This window comes from Aptenodytes forsteri, unplaced genomic scaffold (genome assembly GCF_000699145.1).
Source record: "Aptenodytes forsteri isolate BGI_AS27 unplaced genomic scaffold, ASM69914v1 Scaffold255, whole genome shotgun sequence".
Lineage (NCBI taxonomy): Eukaryota > Metazoa > Chordata > Aves > Sphenisciformes > Spheniscidae > Aptenodytes > Aptenodytes forsteri.
The window spans coordinates 3,476,558-3,495,254 of NW_008794888.1; the positions used below are offsets into that span (position 1 = coordinate 3,476,558).

General features: G+C 39.6%; 1 protein-coding gene across 1 annotated transcript in view; it reads left to right on the forward strand.

Moving 5' to 3' along the window:
* Nucleotides 1-18,697, forward strand: part of ITGB6 (integrin subunit beta 6) — a 52,962-nt gene that overhangs the window by 22,074 nt on the left and 12,191 nt on the right. The window contains exons 8-14 of the mRNA XM_009274913.2: nucleotides 783-944; nucleotides 1,697-1,792; nucleotides 7,267-7,356; nucleotides 12,457-12,591; nucleotides 12,810-13,227; nucleotides 14,155-14,377; nucleotides 17,625-17,722. Coding sequence (XP_009273188.1) covers nucleotides 783-944; nucleotides 1,697-1,792; nucleotides 7,267-7,356; nucleotides 12,457-12,591; nucleotides 12,810-13,227; nucleotides 14,155-14,377; nucleotides 17,625-17,722 — 1,222 coding nt within the window. The remainder of the gene's footprint in view (nucleotides 1-782; nucleotides 945-1,696; nucleotides 1,793-7,266; nucleotides 7,357-12,456; nucleotides 12,592-12,809; nucleotides 13,228-14,154; nucleotides 14,378-17,624; nucleotides 17,723-18,697) is intronic.

Below are 18,697 nucleotides of genomic sequence, written 5' to 3' on the forward strand. Positions count from 1 at the left end.
GGGTAATGGCTTTAAAGTAAAAGAGGGTAGATTTAGATTAGATATAAGGAGGACATTCTTCACTATGAGGGTGGCGAGGCACTGGAACAGGTTGCCCAGAGAAGTTGTGGATGCCCCCTCCCTGGAAGCGTTCAAGGCCAGGCTGGATGGGGCTTTGAGCAACCTGGTCTAGTGGAAGGTGTCCCTGCCCATGGCAGAGGGGTTTGGAACTAGAGGTCTTTAAGGCCCCTTCCAACCCAAACCATTCTATGATCCTATGATAATATTAATTATTCTGTATGTTACCACTTTTAGTATTATAGGGTTGTATTTCAAAGAAGCAGATCATAATTTTTCAAGGTTTTTTTAATACAGTCCAAGAGCCTCATTAGTTTTGTGTGAAAATACTTTTGGCTGTATCAAGTAAAACATGCATATTGCAATATTTTAGTGTTTCTTTTTAATTGCCAGGGATAAAAAAAAAAAAAAATCTGTATAATTAGTGGGTCTGTTTTCTTGATTTTTTTTTTTTTAATATTTTTTATTAACTATATATAAAGTAGTAAGCAGATTGACATGAACATGGCCAGCCCATGTTATTAAACACAGGAATGGGAAGACAAAATGTTAGCCAAAGACAATGGAATGAACATCATCTCTTAAGAGATGTTGTGATGTTTTGGACACTCCCTTTAAAATTATTCCCTTCATTTATTTTGAGATGCCGTTCTCCAAATCTTTTGCTGCTTTCCTATATTGTGAGTGCAATACAGCCTGCTAAACTAATGTATTTTAAATGACAGGAAAAAATTGGATGGAGGAATGATTCTCTACATTTGCTGGTGTTTGTGAGTGACGCCGATTCCCATTTCGGGATGGACAGTAAACTGGCAGGGATTGTTACTCCTAATGATGGGAACTGTCATTTGGACCACAATAATGAATATTCCATGTCAACTGTTCTGGTAATTTACTATGAATTTCATACAACTCTCACATTCTGGAAATTTAAAGACTAACATGAGCAACTTAGAAAATTAATGAAAGTATACCTTTATCACTGAAATGTGTAAAAGTTGGGGAATCCAGATATTTCATGTAATTATTTTATTTGTAATTTCACATTTCAGTAAAAAAAGAACAGTGTGTTTGTATGGAGTTAGGATAGATTATAACTAGGAAAAAAGAAAGCACAAATTTTGTTCCTGCTAACCCGGAAAACACATGGAACAGGACTGACTAGTACTCCCTTCTGCAGGGAAGGCAAAATTTGCATTCATCATGTTCCCTGTAAGGGTGTGAATTCAGGAGGAGTTCAGGAATTTGTAGGACACTGCTCATGTAGGACAACTTACCAGCTTAAAATTCAGTGTTCAAAAATACTGAGTATGTACACTACAGTGTTCAGTGTAGGACAAATACCCAGTTGCTCTGGTGCAGTGTTATTCTTTGGATTATAAATATCACAGATGCTACTGAGCCACGTGTCCCAGTATGGAGGCTGGCACTGTACTTTTCTCAGAGGGGTTTCCTTAAAAACAAGGCGAGGAAATTATATATACTATCTTTTATTTTGTATACGTGTAGTGCCTAATTATACTATACAGAGAATACGATGTTAATTATGATCATTTGAATGTGTGTTTCATGGGAGATAATTAGCAAGTGGACGCACATGAAAAATGGATTGATGTGGCTCTCTTCTGTTTGTTTGCAGGAGTATCCCACAATTGGACAATTAATTGACAAACTTGTGCAAAACAATGTTTTATTAATTTTTGCTGTAACAAATGAGCAAGTTCATATATATGAGGTGAGCAAACTAAAATGTTCAGTTCTCCAGTATTTGTTTTAAGGTTCACCTTTTTCACAGCTGATACAGTAATTTTAGTATTAAGGATTGAATTCTGTAAGATATTTATGTAATAAAAATAGCTAAGAAATTATGTATCAGAGAAAGGCTCTTTTACTTAGGAAGTGGTTCTTCATGTATTGATTTTGATGTTCTTAGGTAACTTTTAAATTGGATTTCAAGTTGAATCACACTAAATTTTTTTAAGTCAAGGATTGTCAAGCTAAGCATTGCTAAACTATTCAGTGTAATCATTATGATTAGCCTTTTGTATAAGGCTAGAGAAGGACAGTTGAGCCTGTTCTTACTTTTATAAGACAAGAATATATTCTGAAAAATACATTTGTCTTCATGCTCAACTCTGAGATAATGGTTTTTTTTTCAGCTGGCCTGAGAGTTTTATTGATTTGTCTTTGTTTCTGTGTCTCTTTCCAATGAGACAAATAGGAAAGTAGTGGCAAGATTAAAAATACAAAACATGATGGACAAAGTCCTCTTCCCTCATGTATCATTCCTCATGTCCACTGAAGGAAAACACGTTATTACAAGAATTTTTGACATTAGGATTCGCAGAATCCTGTTCTGTGAAGTAATTTCCTGCTCTATGAAGTCCTGTCATGGGAAATGGGAGCCATGAGAGAGGGGAGAGCAGAAAAGCAGTGGTTACAGATAGGCAAAACCCATATTTTTTAATAAACTGAATATCATTGATACCTGCAGCTCCATCAGTCATCCGTGCAGGCACCTGTTTTCAGCCTCCACAGATATAAGCCCTCGTGAAGCTCCATGCTGCTTTCAGCCCGTTGGTGTTCCAGCCGTGAGCTGAGGCTGCAAGGACAGAGCTGAAAAAGGGCATTTTGTTTGCAAAGAGCTCCTTGGGTACACATCTTCCTTTTATTGCTTAACTGCTTTTTGCAGTGCATGTGAGCACAAGCCCTCAAGATAAAATAAGAAAGGATATTGGCAATTCTTATTTCCTTTTCTTTCCAGTCCGTCTGCTGGGAAGAAATCTTCACGTGCAAAAAGAAATTCTAGATAAGAATTCAGTGAGGATAATAGGGGTTTTGCAGCCTATGCTTGGCTGCCTGGCCACATACCACTGCGTGAAGGGGGACAAGGGGGGGATAAATTGTCCCTCCAAATTTATTCAGGTTGTTTGAGAGGGAGTCAATAAGGGCGATCCTGCTGATACAATAAGCTTGCCTTTCCAAAGGAAAAACCCTCACACATCATTCCTCATTAAAAGCCAAAAGTAAAGGAATGAGAAGAAAGGTGCTCCTCTGGTGTGATAACCACATGAAAAATAGGAAAGAAAGGGTAGGGAAAAAGGTCCTATGTTACAGCAGAGAGAGCAGATGAGTCCTTGAGGTACTCACCAGTATGATGGTTTCCTATTTCTGTCCTCTGTATAACCCAGGGAAGACTTCTCAGTGCTTCTCTGACTGGTTCCAGCTGTAGAGTTCTCTCGAGTAACACTAATACTCCAGGTGTTTGACAAAAGTTACAAGAGTCACGTCTTTCATAAACTGATTCTCAGATTACAGTCTTGACAAGGGAGGAAACACTACATCTTGGAGCACTGACTGCCTGGCTTTTTTAAAGACTTGATTGAATACTGAGCTGAAGCGTGAAAACTTAGATCAACAATAGTAGAAGTCAATCACTTACAAATGCAGTGGGATTCTATAGTCATAGCATAGATTAGTTAAAATTTGTGCATTAAAAACCATTTACTAGATCTCATTATTGCTCAACAATTTCTTAATAGGGGCCCAATTAATGACAAGTGAATTTTTTTCACTGATTTTAATTGGAGCTGCATGAATAAGAGCTGTTCTAGGAGGTAGTTTGGAAGTATCTCTTTGATTTACAAAGCTTTATTTTGTCCAAAGAAACTTTTCTCTTACTGATGACATTATATTTTCCCTTGGAAATTGCTGGTGGTCACCCTCAGAGTTGGCCAACAGTGTTCTTATCAGGGGTTTTCTATTTCAGTATCCCTGTGTCGGTGTTATACCAGTAGGGCACCCTTTGTTCACTGGGAACACTAAGCGAAGATTTATAGCTAACAAAAAATGCAAGCCATTGTTAACCCAACTGGGGAATGGCTTGTTCTTGTTACTTTCTTTGTTAGGGAAAAAAAAGGGTGGCTATCTTCTATCTTGTAGGATATATAGTAGTCCCATTGAATATATTCTATCTGCTGCTTTCATCTTTTCAATACTGCTTTCTGCACTTATTTGAATAGCTATAGTTGTTATGGTCTGCTTTCTATCCTGTAGGTGATGTGGAAAATCAGTCAAAGCAAGTACAAAAATCATATATGTCTCACAGTGCAGTTTTTCCACATTACAGTATACTTTCAAGGGTATATGTAGGACCTGCAAACAGGACAATAGTGTCATGTTTTGATCTGTGTGATTCAAATTTGTAATATAAATGTAAATAACCAGGTATCCATGCTTAAGAATGTAAAAAGAACAAAGCGAGACAATGAGAGTTATTCCCATGTTAAGGCCACTGCTCAGGTAGCCTGGAAGAGCTGGGAGAGGACCCTAAAGTGGCACTTGGGCACCACCGTTAAACCACTCTCGTCTTGGTGTTTTACTTCTTTTTAAAAGCCTCAGTGATGGAGATTCTGCAGTCTCCCTCAGAAAACCCTCCCAAACTTAATTATCCTTTGAGGTGGAAAGCCTCTCCCCAAATATCTCATCTCAAATCTACTTGAACTCAGCATCTAATTATATCAGTCCCCAAAACTGACCACTGCTATTTATAATTCAGTTCTTAGGGACAAGCGTACATTAAAATGACTGTGAGGACTTAGAAAGCACCTCTTTAAATAGACTTGATAGATTCCATTAGTATTAAGTGCAGTGTTCAGACTGTCAGATATATATTCTATATTTCTAGCCCTGTATAATCCGCAACAATTTAGCCCAAAATAATTCAGTCATTTAATATGCTTGATCCTCTTCAACTGAATTTTCAGTTTATCCACTTAGATGTATGTGTATTATTATCTAACACACAAATATTACGGATTGCACAAGCACAGAATACGTATGCTTGTAACATAGCTGGTGTTAGTTTTGATCCTTCCATGCAACCAAACAGCTACTGCACAGCAATCTAAAAGAGGGGGAAGGTTTAGGTCTGATGCTCTCCCTGACCACAAGAACTTTAAAAACAGTCACGTGGAAACATTTATGACGCCACTCAAAATTAAAGGCAAGAGAGGGAAGGAAGTTCCTCACACTGAGCCCTAATAATTTGCGATTATTTATAAAAAGGAATTTTTTTCCCCCCAAAGAGGTCTTTTGAAATATATTCATGTTTCTAACTTTTTGCATCATTAGTCTCAGCTGAGTCTTACCACAGCAGCAGGGAATGTTTTTATTCTATAAAAGCTATTCATTTAAAAAACATCTGTGAATATTGCAATAATAATGATATTTTGACAAACCGTATAAAGCCTATTTTGGTATAAAAGAAAACAGCAGTCTTTAAGGTTTCATGAAGTAGTTATTATTATTGTTTATATTATATTTTTTCAAGCAGAATTCCTGAAAATTTCCTTAAAATTTATTCAAATTTGAATGAGGGGAAAGAATCCCTCTTTCATCATGACTAAGCAGCACTGCTGTTGAAACAGAAACTGCTCTTTTTTGAACAAATTGTTGCTTTTTATGTCACAGGAGAATACAGCTTGAAAATTGGGGTTTTCAGACTGCATTTCACTGCTGAAAATTGAACTAAAAATACTCAGTCTCCACACTTCTACAGAATTTCAGATTATTTTTATAAATTTGGCATGACACTCTATTTATGATGAAAATTCTTCTCTCATTTACACTGCTAAAAAATTAGACAAAACCCCACTGAACTCAAATATATAATTGTCAAATTTCGCTAACATGAATCAGAGTACCTCTATAAAAAGGCAGTTTACCTTTTAATGAATATTTGCTAAAAGACTAAATTCCATGACATTCTTTGGATGTTTTATGATAGTAGCACTCCAGAAGCATCAGTCTGCCTCATCTTGTTAATGGTTAAACAGCAATATTTGCTAAAAGGTAGGGTTTAACCAATGGACTGGAGATACACACTTAGACTAGGCTTGCAACGTCATCCTTGTATCACCATGCAGAAAATTTTTGTTCAAAGAGGAAAGATAAAATGAAGTCTTCAGAACAGTATATCCCTGCTGTTTGTTTTGCATGCCACAGGTTAAAGGGTGCTATACTTTAAATTCCAGGTTTATCATCTCCCAAAAGGTCCATGTGTACAAAATGCAGGGTTTCAATATTCGAAGAATCCTTGAGAGAGCACTAATCACAGGAAGAGTCAGGAATGCAAAGTCACCAGCTGTAACATAAAATGCAGTTAATCCCACTGATTTACAATAGCACTTTAGGAATCTAATGAATGATAAGTATTCCATACATAATATATAAAGTAATCACAGGGCTTCTGGAGATATAAAGTATAAGAGGGACATAAGGGTATCAGATTATCCATGTTTATCAATAGCTCTCTGGAATATTTTTAATTAAAATAACAGCATTGATATGATAAATTGCAAAGGAAAATGAATGCTACAATGTGTGTTTTTAATGATAAACACTTATTTTCCAAAAGCATGGGTACAAGCAAGAGAAGTTCATGTAGTTAATAATCATGCAAGATAAATTTTAATTGAGCATATTTAAAATCTAGCTGCTAGATGTCATGTTAGTGTCACAATGCAATTTAATGCAAAAAGAAAAGAAAACTTACCACTGAAATCAGTTGTTAAATTGGCACTATATTATTAACAGAAAGTCAACATACAATCAATCATAGCCACAGACCACTGGGATACATGTGGGGTGTTACATCAATCATAAACCAGCAGCAGTTTTTTAAGGGCCTTTGTTCAAAGTTCTTGTAGCCCTTAGTTTAAACGTCTTAACTTCTGTGCCCTCACTAATCAGAATTCAAGAAGCTCAGTTGCTTGCAAAGATAAAAAAAAAAGTGACTGCTGTTATTGAACGTAGAGTCCAAGACTCTCAAATAGTACAGCAACAGTAGAGCAGCTGAATCTGGTTTTGGTTATTTTTATTAAAGAAAACCACAACTGTTGATAGAATATATCTTCCTTCTAAATTTAAAAAATTATAGCTGAAAAATACTATAGTATCAAACTTCCAAGCACACAGAGGTGATTTAGCAAGATGTGTCCCATTAGTTTTCAGTGAAACACTTCTCCATAGGACTTTTTCAATAGGACGTGTGTCATTGAGTCTGCAAGGGTCCTTGACAACGTCACTATTATTTATTTTAGTTGGCTCCAGTATATTTTATTCTTTTCCAGATGGTAGCTCCTTGTCACCTACCTTGGCACTTAGCCTTATTTTTTATGCTTTAAATTTTTCTTAATATATTTTCAGAGCTATGCAAAGCTTATTCCTGGAGCTACTGTTGGCCGACTACAGAAGGATTCTGGAAATATCCTCCAGTTGATCATTGCTGCATATCAGGTAAGGTAGTTATAATTTTTTTCTATGCATGTCTATATTTTAAAAATTAGCTTGCGATTTGATAAAGACAAGTGTCTTTGATTCTTTTTCTGCACCGATTACAAGAACATCATTTTTTTTTATGCTTAGGTGCTGACCTTAACAGGAAAAGCTTTGTTTACTCTGAGGATTAAGTGAGCACAGAAACAGTAGTTTTATTTATAATTTATGCTTATTCATCTCTACTGAAATGAACTATAGAACTGTATAGAACTATATCCAGTTTTCATGGTTTTCCAAACAAAATTCCTGTAACGTTCTGTCATTCCTTACTTGTGCTGGAATGCTAAATTCACATCAGTCTCTCGTCTGTCTTGCCTTCTTCATAGTCCTTATTTCACACCTACTCCTAAGCCTTCTTTACTATAGGTATTCAGCTCTCCCAGTTCAATACTTCTACGTGGACTCAACTCTCTTCCCACCGGTAGTTGTCACCAGAGCAGATGTACAATTGCTCTGCTGGAATATCTGGGGAAAAAAGCACTATCATGTGCTCGGTGCTCTTCTCTGCTTTAGCAATTTGATGCTGCCCCTGTGAGGCTGTTCTGAGGTTTTTAAAAAGCAGAACGCAGGAGCCGAAATGGGTTTGTTTAGATAATACCAAGACTTGAATGGGTTTGTTTACATTACACCAAGAAACACTGTAAAGATGACAGGAACATAAACACAGCGCTGCTCTTCAGATCTTTGTTTGTAAAATGCATCCTGGCTGCCTGGCTCTCTTCTTTCAGGGGAATGTTTTTAGACTGCTTTACATGTCTTTACACAGATATATTCATTTACATATGTGCTGATATACTATTGATTTCCCTCTTCTCTCTCAGCCCCTTTTTATTAAAAACCTGCTCTACCAGTTGGCTACAGTGCAAAATAACTCTTTGCAAAGAGCTTCTCTTTCTTTCCTTACATTTTTTTTCTGCTCTTCCTCCTATCAACTGAACAAGACAATCATCATTATGCCCAAAATTATTTTGGTCTTGATGATAGGAAAGCAAACCAAATTCTTCTAACTCTTATAAAAGCAATACAATTGGTGAGTTATGATTTTTTAAAATGAAATACAAAATACCAGAAGATTCTCTATACTATGGAAAATTAAACAAGCAAAGAACTTTAAGGTTAATCTTGGGAGTCTACGCATTGTAATAAATAGGGGGGGAAACCTTTACATGAGCAGAGCTATTCCTAGACATTCAGTAGCACCAGGATTTCACTTCTGGAGTCCAACCTGTTGTTAGTCACATCTGGTTCCTATCAGGATTCCTTGAGGCTGGCACTCTAACGTATAGACAGAGGTTCCTACATTTAACAGCTGAAATACCATTTTGTTGTCCAGTGAGTAATGGAAAAACATAAAATAATTGTTCCAGTGCTGTGTCCTGGTGCCTTTGCTGTAACATTGTGTTAAGTGCAGAACGGCGCTTCCTCTAACTGCAGTGTCACGGCACCTTCCGCCTTGCTGGAACACTGGAAGGGTGGAGAGTTCATCCTTGCCTCTTCCCCTTAGTGTTACTGATTGTCTACGATTTTTTGTTTCCTAATCTCCTTTTTGAACCTGCTGAAATTTTCAGTCTCCATTGCCTTCTGTGGCAAAAAGGAGTTCAGTTGCACTGTGTCAAGATACATTTTTCTTTTTCCCATTTTAAACTACTCTCTACGCTTTAAAGTTTCACTGAGTGCGCCTTAGTTCTGATGTTGCAGGGTTTGGTGAATAACAGCTCTGTGTTCACCTTATCTTCATGTCTTCATGATTTCATAATATTTTATCACTGAGATACCTTCCACCCCCATAACCTTCTCTCCAAATTGGACAATCCTAGCCTTTTAAGTCTCTCCTCAGCTGCTCCATCCCCTTGGTGACTTTAGCTGATCTTCTCTTTACCCTCCCTCACTCCAGTGAGTCCTTCCTGAGATGTGGAGACCAGAAGAGCTTGCAGTAAGCAAGACAGGGCACGCTAAGGTTTATACAGAGGCAAAATGATGCCTTCTGTCTTGTTCTCAGCATCCTTGCTTGTGATGCCCAGGACATTGTTGGCTTTTTAGCTGCTGCGTGCTTTGAGCAGATCGTCTCCCAGAGCTGTCACTGGTGACCCCGGTGCAGCTCCTGAGTTGTTTCGGCCGGTCCCAGGTTCAGCCATGGGCAGGGTTTGGAGGGGGCTCTGAGCTCGGTGCTTGCTCCCCTCACGTAGCGGCAGGAAGGTGGCTGCAAGAACAGTGTTCCTGCCTTTGGGCCATAGCTCGTCATGTCCTCATTCAGGTACGGCATGTCTGGACCATATGCCAGAGTTGCTCATAGGTTCTTAAAATCCCACATACTTTTCAAGATGTACAAAGTGTACAAGTACCAACATGTCACACTCAAAATTTCCCAGAACCCATTTTATTACACTTAACCTTAAAGGTTAACAATCTTATTGCTTCATGATTGAAAATCTTCCAAGCAGGAAACACTGAAAACCACCTTATTTGACATAAGTGAAGACATCTGAATTTTTTTGGACTGAGAAGGGGGAAATAAGGGTTAAAAATCACATGCAAAACAGAAGATCTAATTCCATTTTTGTCACAGCCCTCTCATGATACTCTCAGCAGCGTAAGTCAATGCATGGTGTCTCTGTTTCTTTACCCACAAAATACAAATAAATAACTCTTTGTCTCCCAAAAGTAGAGTTAGGCTAAATCTTTTAACACTTTTAAAGTGCTTTTCAGTCTTCGCTTGCTGTACAAACACAAGGTTTGCTAATACCATTCACCATGTGTTGCTATCTAAAAGCTTCAGAGAGGAAGTAAGCAAGTAAAGAAAGTCTGAGCTGTCAAAATATTTGTTACAAGGAGTTCTCGTGTTCTTTCCAAGTATGATTCATTTTCTTCTGTAAGCATATTTCTGCCTGCTTTGTTTAACATTGAATTCTGCATAACTTTGTATTGCAGAGCTGTAGGTTAAAATGCATTGTGACAGATATCAGGCCGTTTGATTAAAGTCATTCCAGGATTTTAAAATTTCAGAAAAATTCCACTCTGTTTTTCAGTGCTTGGTTCTTTCACTTACAGGAAAATAAGACCAAAGAAATAATATATTAAAAAAGGACAGGTAACACAAGGGCACGAGTTTGTAACACTGCCTTGTCTGTTGTTTCATTCAGAAAATTTTTGAACCACAAACATTTCTCTGTGAATGGCTTAAAGCTCACTAAACTGTCTGCTATTTGTCCCCAAATTATGGCCAGGCAGCTCAGGAGATTTAAAACACCATTAGAAGTCCTCACAGATATTAAGATCTAAGAAGCTGGAGTTTGTCACAGTTTATGCATTCATGTTCACTGGCATAACATGCGTATGTTGACCTCTCACAACAGCAAGGCATGTTCATAATGACCCAGCACAGACACCAGGATCCAAAGTATTACGGCTTGGTGTTCAGCAGCATTTAATTTTCTCTCACGGTTGCACTCTATTTGGGCCTCGTAGTTTTGCAGCTAGTGGAAGAGGGACTATTTGGTGATATTTTCTGTGACGTTAGTGCATACCAACATCCACAGTTTTATTAGAGGTTTGCTATATTTGGTCCTTTTGTGAGAGCCCAGCTATTGCAAACAAATTATTATCTAAGAATCTCTGCATTGTTTCAATAGCAACATAAGCACCTAACTCTAAAACAAATGTGAAGGGATAACTGGACACATCCAGAGCTACCAAGGTTACTAACCTGGTGCCCAGGGCACAGTTTTACTGCTCTGGCTGTGTGCTGGAAAGAGCTCTGGGTATTACGTGAATGTGTCTTGCATGGTATGTTGCTGTCCTTTAATAAAGTGCTTTGGTTTACTGACAAGGTTTTCCAAATGGAAAGACATTAAAAAAACCCCCCACCAAACACAACTCTAAGACAAATTTCCAGGGAATCCAGGACATGTACAAAGGACAGGGAGTTGCTGTCTATGCAGGTTTTTACCTATTCTACTTTTAGTGTGTTTTACCCCACCAGACCTTTACTCCAGTGAGTCAACCTGATGCCTTTACTATAATGACTCACTGAAGTAAGGTCAGCAAGCTCCTCATGCTCTGATGGAAGGGCAGGGGGTATTTTGTAAAGCAATTAAGCTTGCAAGAGCACAAAGCCAAGTCAGTGAGACTTTTGCACGGCAATTGCTAAGGTACTTTTGAAAAATTTCCATTTACTGATCCACAGTCCAATGAAGTCATAGGGTATTTCCCCATGGTCTGCTATAGACTTTGGATTAAGGCTAAGTTGTGTAAGCAAAGTTGCTATAAAATATTTTAAAGAGTTAAATATAAAAACCTGGTATGAGAGAGTTCAGGAAGTAAGTTTTTCACTCAATAAATGAAAGTTTGATTGAACAAATCGATTTGAGAAATGAGAACGTTGTTGAATACAACTTGAAATAGCACTGACAGCTCATGAAGCAGGAATTTCCATCGGGAGAAGAAAGGAAGGGAGTAAGCCCCTTGGCTGCAGGAGCTCACCGTGGGACTCGACTCTGGCTCTGGTCCTGGAAACATCGGGCTAACTCACGGAGGCCCCGCACTGAGGCAAAACTGAGCTCAGAGCCTGCCCTGCCGTGAGAGAGATTGTGAGGTTTGATTCTACCAGGAGAGATAAAGAGGGAGCAATATTGACATAAGCTGGCTAATCAGGAAAAGCCCAGTACTAGCAATGCAGTCAGGGACACAAATCCATTCCTCAGTAAGACCAGAGATAAAGGAAAACCTGTATCAGTCAGCAGAGCACTTAGTGATGAAAGATGATTTAATAAAAGACTGAATTTATTCTCCTGCAAGGGCAGGAAATAAGCCCCATGATAGCGGATATTAAACTGATACCACCATTGCTTTCCACTGAAAGATGGTTCTGTCGGCACTTGCTTTGTTTTGCTTGTTCCCCATTTTTCTTGCAATAGAGAAGTCTGTAAATAAAGTGCCAAACCCATGAATTTACTCCTGTGTACGTCGGGATAAGTTACAGTCCACATTACACAGATGTGGAGCATTAGCAGCGCTTGGCAGTGTTATCACTCCATTCATCTCACGCCTTTTTCCTTTAAGGAGCTGAGGTCCGAGGTAGAGCTGGAGGTCTTGGGAGAGACAGAAGGGCTCAATCTCTCTTTCACGGCCATCTGTAACAACGGGACCTTTTTTCCACATCAGAGAAAATGCTCTCATGTGAAAGTGGGAGACACAGTAAGTAAAGAACAAATTCTCAAAAGACATGAAGTCCAGAGAATTTAGGACACCAAGGTAGAGAGTTTGCTCTTTATTAAATAATCTTCCTCCAAACAAGTCACAAAAAAGCAGGCGGTATCTACGTACCTCTTGTTCTGTCCTCTGCACGTGCTTCCAGAGTACCCTGCAGAGCTACGTGTGCTGCGGCTCTGAACAGCCACCATGTTCTCTTCCAGGTCTCTTTCAATGTGACCGTAAGTCTCTCCTCTTGTGAAAAAAACAGAAGGCATATTGTGATAAAACCAGTGGGGCTCAGTGACACGGTGGAAATCGAACTATATCCCCAATGCAGCTGCAACTGTCAGGCAAAGGCCGAGATGAACAGCCCAAAATGCAACAAAGGGAAAGGATCGTTCGAGTGTGGGGTGTGCGTCTGCAGCCCGGGGTACGTGGGGCCACGCTGCGAATGCGACGAGGGCGCCCTCGGCACCAGCTCCTGCAAGGGCTCGGCAGAGCAGAGCTCCTGCAGCGGGAGAGGCGACTGCTACTGCGGGCAGTGCGTTTGCCACCCATCCCTGTACGGAAAGGTGTATGGGCCACGCTGTGAATGCGATGACTTCTCGTGTGTGAGACACAGAGGGCTCCAGTGTGGAGGTACGGTCCCTTGACGCTATTTTTAGTGTCTGCAGTTTAGAGCTTTATTGTCTCACTCTTAGCTATGAGCTTGTGAATCTATATTTCCATCATATATTCAGTTGCAATCAATTCTGTATGAAGTGTAATTAACTATTTCTGAATGATCTTCAGACTTAAAACAAGAAACAATTTTTAACCCTGTTTTCAAATTTAAAAATGAGACACCTTTAACCACTCCATAGCTAGTCTAAGTTGTCATGGCTTTATTGGAGCGTATCAGCTACTGGGTCAGACTTTTAATGACTGTAGATGATTGTAGCTCCAAGGAAGTTTAGGTAAGAATATTGACATACATTGCTGTTAGCCAGTGTACAATTTCATTCTGACACAATTATGAAAGCATAGCCATCTTAATTAATTACTCTTAATTCATCACTTTTAGGATAATTCTGATATTTTTATGATTTTAACCCAGTAACCTCAATGATTCTTTGTTTATCTTAGTAAGCGGCAATCAGAATTTGAGAACTTGTATTTATAATTTTTTTCCTGGGCTATACCATTATAAATCAGAAGTGATTCTATTGAAACAATGGGAATAGCATTAAACTGGCAGGAATCAGCAATGAGATTGTGCTGAATAGATGAAATTACGCTGCTATAAATGAAAGAGGATTTACCCATTAGGTTGTGCACTGTTGGGAGATAAGGTCTGTGTGGAGGACTCCAGTGAAGAGAATGGAGCTGCAGTGGCTTACAGCCAGCCTAAGCGAAAATATGATCCTCTGGCTTAAAACTGAAAATGCTGGGGGAGGAAGAAGGGTGTTTAAGAGTGAGAAGAGTTAGAGAGGGAAAAATACCTGCTATTAAGGAGAATGATTTTAAAGGGCATCATTCAGATTCTTATTAAGAGACTGATTTGAAGTATAATAAATGTTTTTCCAGGCAATGGTGACTGTGATTGTGGGGAATGCATGTGCCACAGTGGATGGACTGGTGAATACTGTAATTGCACAACTGACACCAGCGCCTGCATTGCTGAGGATGGGACGCTGTGCAGTGGGAGAGGCGAATGCGTCTGTGGGTCGTGTGCTTGCACCCATCCGGGGGCTTCAGGCCAAACGTGTGAAAAATGCCCTCTCTGCGGTGACCCTTGCAGTTCCAGGCGGTAATGTACTGGTTTTATTTCTCTGATGTTTGTATCGTCCAGGTATCTATTTCCTATACTGCCTCAGCAGTGTGCTTACTGCCGCTGCTGTAAATTGGATTTACAGACCAGAACCCAAGAGCTTCTTTGCCCTTTGAGAGGGGTAGTCATAACTCATACATCAACCGTTTATCAGCATTTCTCTTGTATGAAAGAACTTTATGGAAAACAATTTAATCACCTTCAAGCAGCACAAGTAAAACATCACGCGTCCACTGCTGTCCCTGGCTGTACAACTAATCGGAGTGGTGGCCTTATATGATAGCATCAGACAAAAACAGACAAACCTCCTTCCAGTCCACAGTACAGAATGAAAACATCCCGGCATAGCTGCTACAGCAAAAATGAGGACTCACAGAAAAATTTAGTATTTGTATTACCGTTCTCACTGTCATGGTTTAACCTCAGTCGGCAACTGAGCACCACGCAGCCGCTCACTCACTCCCCCCCGGTGGGATGGGGGAGAGAATCGGAAGGGTAAAAGTGAGAAAACTGGTGGGTTGAGATAAAGACAGTTTAATAGGTAAAGCAAAAGCCGCGCACGCAAGCAAAGCAAAACAAGGAATTCATTCACTCCTTCCCATCGGCAGGCAGGTGTTCAGCCATCTCCAGGAAAGCAGGGCTCCATCACGCGTAACGGTTACTTGGGAAGACAAACACAGTCACTCCAAACGTCCCCCCCTTCCTTCTTCTTCCCCCAGCTTTATATGCTGAGCATGACGTCACATGGTATGGAATATCCCTTTGGCCAGTTTGGGTCAGCTGTCCTGGCTGTGCCCCCTCCCAGCTTCTTGTGCACCTCCAGCCTTCTCAGTCGGTAGAGCATGGGAAGCTGAAAAGTCCTTGACTGGTGTAAACACTACCTAGCAGCAACTAAAACATTGGTGTGTTATCAACATTGTTCTCACCCTAAATCCAAAACACAGCACTGTACCAGCTACTAGGAAGGAAATGAACTCTATCCCTGCCGAAACCAGGACACTCATGCATATGAATTAATAAGGTCACGCTGTCTGCTCAAGCTTTAACACACGTGCAAATTCATAGTCTAAATTCAGTTAATCTTGGCTGAATTAAAGAGGCCCAACTATGATAAACTAGGTCATAGTCTGGGGATGAAATCAGTGGGTAGCTGTATGTCATGTATAAGTCGATGATAAATTGATTGTAAATGGTGAAGTGTCTTCTGTTCACTGAGCATACAAAATTTATGTAGCTTTCCTGCTGTGATGCGTGGTGTATGCTACGGTGCATGATAGGAAAAGCAACCAAAAATATGTGTGACATAAAGCTGACCACCCTAAGTACACCCTTGCTTATGCTTGTATTACGTGAGCTCTTGCAGGGCTAAAGTCAGTCCAAAATGAGCAGGCTTCAGCAGAAATTTAGGCTAGAAGTTGAATTAGGCTTCACAAAATACGTGTTATTAATGACCCTGGTTTTGCTTGCTGAGCGCCGAGTCAGTGTAAGTTGCATTAATGTTTCATGACAATGTCATGTCTACTTGTTTAGAGTTGAGGCCCGTTTCTCTTCCATACCAGCTCTCCGCCACTGTATTTTCATGCCTGTCATTGCAGTCTACACGATATCTGAGATGAGAAGCTATTCTGTGGCATGTAATTTAATTGTCATTTATGTTAGTGCTAAAGTGGACCTACAAAACCAAGCCAAAGTTTGTTCAAAGCTTTAAGTAAAGAGAGCTTCTGCATGCAATTGCTCTAAACATGAAGGACCATGCTGCTGCTTTGCTCTGCCCAATTTGGCAGAGAATAAGAAATATAAAGTTACATGTTGGGCATTAGATTAGCGTATTAAAACATGTATATTGTATGCAGCGTTAGATCTTTTCTCTCTGTTGCAGTCACTTCCCTTGCTGAAACACAGGGCAGGGAAAGTCAAAAGAGAGAGAGCATTGGGAATACCTGGGTAGGGTAACCAAGAGAGCTGAAAGACCAGGTCAGAGGGGATTGAGATTAATGGCTCGGCAGCTGAGAAAAAGAGTGGTGGTATGAGAAACATGGCAAATATGACAAAACCAACACCACCACTGACTTTGTCTCCATGAGATAGAGGCTATCCCATTACCCGCTCACTTTTACTATTCACCATCTCCAGAGCGAGTGGTAAGGTCATCTCCATCCCATGAAGATAATCTCAGCAGCCTCAGCATATTCCCATGGATATATGTAACTCAATACAGTGGATATATGTAACAATCTCCAACAGGAGATGGCCAGGGTTTTTTTGGATGTGTTGTTGCAGTTCTTCTCTTCCCTGTTCTTTAAGCAGTCAGTCCTTCAGGTTACTTCTCAAGAGTCTCAGCCCCTCAATCTGGCTGAAGCTATCCGTGAAGAATCAGCAAGATACATTTTGCTGATACATCAAAAAGATACATGTATCAGCATGTAAAAGAAAATGTATCAGCAAGATGAATGTTGATACATCAAAAATGTTCATATATTAAATCTGTTCATTGTTTCCTTTTTCCATGAACGAACTCTGGATTTATTAAAATCCTCATTGAATTTCTGGGAAGATTTTCAGAGACTTCTAAAGGAATTGGTTTAGACTCTGTGTTTTTAAATAATATTTCTGTCATTCCACCATTAAATAAAGTAAATGATTTTCCAGTAAATTGCATTAGTGTAATTAGCATCTAAGTAAGTAATTCCTGAGACAAGTAATCACATCCAAGAGACGTCTGTAGAAACACCTGAATAGTGTTTTAATACGTTATTCAATAGACTTTCAACAAAGGAAGACATAGTAGGTGCCCCAGCCTGATCTCTCTGAAGTTGATTTCAGATATTGTTCATCTGATAGGCATTCCTTCAGCTGGTAGGTAGTGTGAGCTTAGTTCAGGATATTTATTTTTGAAAATCAATGTTATGTGTGAGTAACCCCATGTCTTTGATAGACCTACATGAATAATGTTGCCTGGGGTTCTGTCTAGCAGCTAATAAGCTGGGAGAGAAAAGAGGACAAAAGAGAGCTTATCCACAGTACATTTATTCAGGTGGGGTTTTTTGGGTTTGGTTGGGATTTTTTTTTGGTGGCAATACCTATCGTATTTCTGAGAACTACTGTATCCATAGCACAAGACCTTTTGTTTAGCTTCTTTTTAAAATGCAGATGCATACGTACTGGCTTTTATATTGTTCCTTTGTGACAGGCAGAGATTGATGAGCCGCTAAATTATTTTCTGCAGGAGCTGTGTGGAATGTCACTTGGCTTCCGATGACAAGTCACCAGGAGAATGCAGTGAAAAATGTAAATTGGTTGATGCAACCATCAGCACTACAGAGGGTTTGTACACTCAGTCTTCCTTTTCTGTGTGCGCGTGATTAGTGATAGTTTCCACTTACAGTAATTTTATATTTGAAAGTAGCCTTGTTTTTCTGATGTGGAATTATGGCAGGGATCCTAAGGCAATTGCTGTCTGTCTGCGGTTCTTCTGTGGTAAGCAGGAAATGCAGATCAGGGCTGGTATTACCCCTCCAGGTTAATTAACTCATTGGATCATGCCTACTTTCTATGCAGTCTATGTAAGAAAGGACAGAATTTAATAAATACCAGTCCCTGCAAATCAGTGGCTGATGAAAGCCCCTGAGGTTAAGTCACGCCTGCACCATGAGTTCCACTATGGCTTCTTTTACCATACAGATGCAAAACCTGACTCCAGTCCTTATGCAGACTCTTGATTGCAGTCGGCAACTAGATGCAGCCCTTTAACCTGTGGCAAAGATGTTCTGCTTCTTGTCAGGTTTTACGGAGACATTCCTAGTATCCTAAAGGCTAAGCAGATCTTTCAGTTGCTCGTTGTAATTCAAAACTGCCCTTCATCAATGGGAATTTCTGGAATAGGAATTAACCTTGAATAAAACAGTACTCTCAGAAAAAAAATACAACTTTAAATGAAATACTACGTCAAAGTCCTTTTCTTTCCTGTAGAGGAAGGTGCTTGCCTGTACGGCAGGCAGTCTGTATTTATTCTTATGGCAACTCTAACCCCAATCCTATGGTAAAATGCAATTGTTAGGTGAGGCAGGACATAGGTGCATTATATCCACACCACAGATGTAAACATAAGCATTAAATCAGACAAATGTAAAAGTTAAGATGACAAGTCTTATGAGGAGCGGCTGAGGGAACTGGGGTTGTTTAGCCTGGAGAAAAGGAGGCTGAGGGGAGACCTCATCGCTCTCTACAGCTACCTGACAGGAGGTTGTAGCAAGGTGGGTGTCGGTCTCTTCTCCCAAGTAACTAGCGATAGGACGAGAG